The sequence below is a fragment of the Plasmodium falciparum genome (assembly GCF_000002765.6).
Source record: "Plasmodium falciparum 3D7 genome assembly, chromosome: 5".
NCBI classification, from domain to species: Eukaryota; Apicomplexa; class Aconoidasida; order Haemosporida; family Plasmodiidae; genus Plasmodium; species Plasmodium falciparum.
Genome location: NC_004326.2, coordinates 1,227,501 through 1,231,719, shown reverse-complemented (window position 1 = coordinate 1,231,719; position 4,219 = coordinate 1,227,501). Strand labels below are relative to the sequence as shown.

The window sequence follows — 4,219 nt, the reverse complement described above, 5'->3', positions numbered from 1 at the left end:
ATATATATATATGTTATATGACCGATATATATATTAAATATATATTATTTCATTTTTTATTTAAATAAAAAGAAAAAGTTCATTTTATTTTGTTTATCGTGTGTATCATATAAGTTTTTCTTATAAGAGTAAAGTATTATATTTTATATATTTAGTATACACAATATTGAACTTATCAATAGATAAATATATATATTCATTATATATTTAATTTTTTAATACTTAAAAAAAAAAAAAAAATCAAGAAAAAAAAAAATAATGGTACTTATATATATTAATTTATTTTATTTTGCTAAGTAGCATTTTACTTAGAATATATATATATATATATATATATATATATATATATATATATATATATATATATATTTATTCATTTATATATTATTTTTTTTTAATTTATATCACCTGGATAACTTTTATGAAATACACATATATATGAAAATTTATCAAATTATATTTAAAACATATGTATATATATATATATATATATATATATATATAATATTGGGATGATATGAAACCAATAATTAATATATAAATATATACGTTTGTAAGTTATACATATAATATATTTTTATTTTATTTTATTTTAAATATGAAAACAAATTATTGGCTAATTTATCCATTATTTTGTTATTACATTATATTATTACATTATTAAAACTTTTTTTTTTTTTTTTTTTATAGACTTTGATATATATACATATATATATATATATATATATATATATATATATGTATGCTAATATTTACATGATAAAAATGCTTATATTGTAAACAATGATTGTTATTGCATAATATTTCATGTTCTTAATAAAGTATTAGAATATTAAACATATAAATATTATGCCTTGCCCAACCCCCACAAATAAAATAAAATAAAAAAAATAAAACTTACACATACAATATTTATTTATACTTATATACATATCATTCAAATTTTTTTTTTTTTTTTTTTGTTTTATCCCTACCTTTTGAATAATAATTTGTGTATAAGTATCATATTAACTTTTTACTTTTTTAAAAACCCTTATGTAAGGATTATCGTTATATAAATAATTAAAAATGAATGTACTCACAAGGACATTAATCATAACTATTTTTTTTAATTTACAAATTTATATAGGAAAATGCTTAAATCATGATAATATAAAAAACATCAAAAATGTACCTATGAACTTCCATTTGAAAAATACAAATGGTAAAATATACCAAAAAAACAAACGTCCTTCACAAATTAATAGGAAAAATACAAATAAGCAAGCATTTAATATACCCGTTTTTTCTATTCCTAATTATAAACCCAAATATAATACTTGCACAAAAACAAAAAATATAGCTTTTGTAAATTCAAGAATTAATCAAGCACATAATAGAAATATCCAAGTTACTAAAGCAGCTGAATTAAATGCAATAAAAAAAATAAAAAATGACAAAAAATTTACTTTATTTAATTCTGGAAACAGAGATAATATAAAAACGTATGAACATGATATTAATAAAGGTATAATTGATGATATATCAACAACAAATAATAGCTATTCTAATATAGGAGACACAAGCGAAAATACATATCAACCAAATAATTTTAATAATACACTAACAGAAAAAAAACCATGTACCTTTCTAAATAAAGCAGTCGAAGTAGGAAAAACTGTCTCCTTATTAGGTATGTGGTATGTATGTAATATCTTTTATAATATTGAAAATAAAAAGGCATTAAATATATTAAACATGCCTATTACTATTGCTATAACACAAATATATGTTGGTTTACCAATATTTTTAATACCATGGTTATTAAAATTAAGGAATCAACCCGAACTATTTTATGATGAACAAGAATTGAAAAGAATTAATATGAGTGATCGTAATGCCTTAATCAAAGGATTCCAAAAATACGTACTATTCTTAAAAAAATATAGTAGTATAATGAAACAAAGTATTTATCATGGATATGCTCATCTATTATCTGTTATTGCTATGGGTGCTGGTGCTATTAGTTTTGTTCATATTGTTAAAGCTTCTGCTCCATTATTTGCTGCTTTCTTCTCATACTTCTTTATGAATAATAAAATGTCCATTTATACATATTCCTCGTTAGTACCAATCGTTTTTGGTGTCTCACTTGCTTCAATAAAAGAATTATCCTTTACATATAAAGCACTTTATTCAACTTTATCAGCTAATGTACTTTCAACAATGAGAGCTATTGAAGCCAAAATAATGATGGGAAAAAATCTAGACAAATTAGGAAGAAATTTAACTCCAGAAAATATATTTGCACTCTTAACATTATCTTCAGCCATATTCTTAACACCAGCTTTGTACATCGATTCACACAAATGGAAAGATGCTTATGAATATTTAATGAATAACAAAAATGTATTAAAAGTTTTAGGAAGACATGTACTCATGTCAGGAGTATGGTTCTATTTATATAATCAATTATCCTTTATTTCATTAAATAGATTAAATCATATTACACATGCTGTTGCAAGCACAGTTAAAAGAGTTTTCTTAATATTAACAAGTTATTTTATTTTTGGAACGAAATTTTCATTCCTTGGTGGACTTGGTTCCTCTATAGCTGTTGGTGGAACATTTGTATATTCTCTTGTAAAGAAAAAATTTGGATAATTTTCTTTTTTTTTTTTTTTTTTTTTTGATATATATATATATATATATATATTATGACCATTTGCAATATTGCAATGGCTATTTACCTGAACAAGTCATAACAAAAAAAAAAAAAAAAAAAAAAAAAAAACATTCTATATATTATGTATATATTTATATATTTCCATCTTTTTAATAATATACATTATAACTATATTATTTTTGTTTTTGTTTTTGAAATAAAAAATAATATTTAATTATAAATATTATATAAAGCACATTTTTTTTTTTTTTTTTTTTTTTTTCATACGAACATTTACATATTCAAAATTTATATATTTTTTTTGGAAAATAGTTTTTTCACTTTTTTTTTTTTTTTTTTTTATCTTATATATTTATGTTAAACGTGACATAATTATAGAATACCTTTGTCCCATTATATATTTTTTTTTTTTTTTTTAAATAATTCATTTCATAAAGATATTATACACTCCTTTCTTTTTTATTTTTCAACACACATAATAAATTTCTATCCTTCTATATATATATATATATATATATATATTATTTGAATTAGCAAAATATAGCATATAAACTTTTTTTTATTAAAAAAAAAATGAACATAAGAATATAAATATATCAATAAATAAATAAATAAATTAATAAAGAATTATTGTAAAGTTTTATTTATATAATAATTGGGTTGGGTCCACTTACTACCATCTTTACAACATATATTTTGAAGATATATTGACAAAACAATAAATATTCATAGGACACAAAAACATAGTTTCTATAAATATATTTGTTTGTCATCTTCATTTTACCATGAGTTAATTAATAAAATCATTAAAGATAAATTAATTTGGTCTGACAATTCATAATTCTTGTAGAATATATTTTAGCTTGTATTATTAGGAAAATTAAAATTATGTGAACTTATTATTACGTTAAATAGATGTTATAAAATAATAATATTATATATATAATATTCTCCTAATATATATATATATATATATTAATATAGACATTATTATATTCAAACATATTTTATATTTTTTTTTTACTATTTTGAAATGTTAATTTGAAATAATGGATAAAATAATAATAAAAAAAAAATTAAAAAAATTTAACATACATATATATATATATATATATATATATTTAAACAAAAAAAAATAAAAAAATAATATATAATAATAATAATAATAATAATAATAATAATAAATAATTAGAAACAAATGAAAATAATGTGTAGTTAAAAAATATAATAATATTATTAACAATTCAACGTCAAAAAAATATTAGCACATATATATATATATATATATATATTCACATTAGAGTATCATTATAAAGAATATAAGACTTGCTGTTAAAATAACAATTAAAAAATATAAAAAATAATTACTTGTATTACTAGTAACCCTTTCAAAAATATTTCTATTTCTATCTAATAAATTGTTGGTTTCGTCCATATCTCTGTCAATATCATCTAATAATTCATTATGTACTTGTATTTCACTATTTATATTATAACTAATATTTTTTAAATTATGGGTTGTACCTTCAAGGAAATTTAATTGTTCATCTTGTA

At 18.6% G+C, this 4,219-nt stretch overlaps 2 protein-coding genes across 2 annotated transcripts in view; one reads left to right on the top strand and one right to left on the bottom strand.

Moving 5' to 3' along the window:
* Window positions 1-1,068: 1,068 nt before the first annotated feature.
* Window positions 1,069-2,643, top strand: PF3D7_0530200 (phosphoenolpyruvate/phosphate translocator; the record flags this gene model as incomplete). Its single annotated transcript, XM_001351820.1, has 1 exon — window positions 1,069-2,643. One exon carries the CDS (start codon window positions 1,069-1,071, stop codon window positions 2,641-2,643), a length of 1,575 nt encoding a protein of 524 aa, XP_001351856.1.
* Window positions 2,644-3,962: 1,319 nt separating this feature from the next.
* PF3D7_0530100 (SNARE protein, putative) overlaps window positions 3,963-4,219 on the bottom strand; it is a gene marked incomplete at both ends in the record, with an annotated part of 875 nt that continues 618 nt past the window's right edge. Inside the window, one exon of the mRNA XM_001351819.1 lies at window positions 3,963-4,219. This exon is cut by the window's right edge and continues 118 nt beyond it. Coding sequence (XP_001351855.1) covers window positions 3,963-4,219 — 257 coding nt within the window.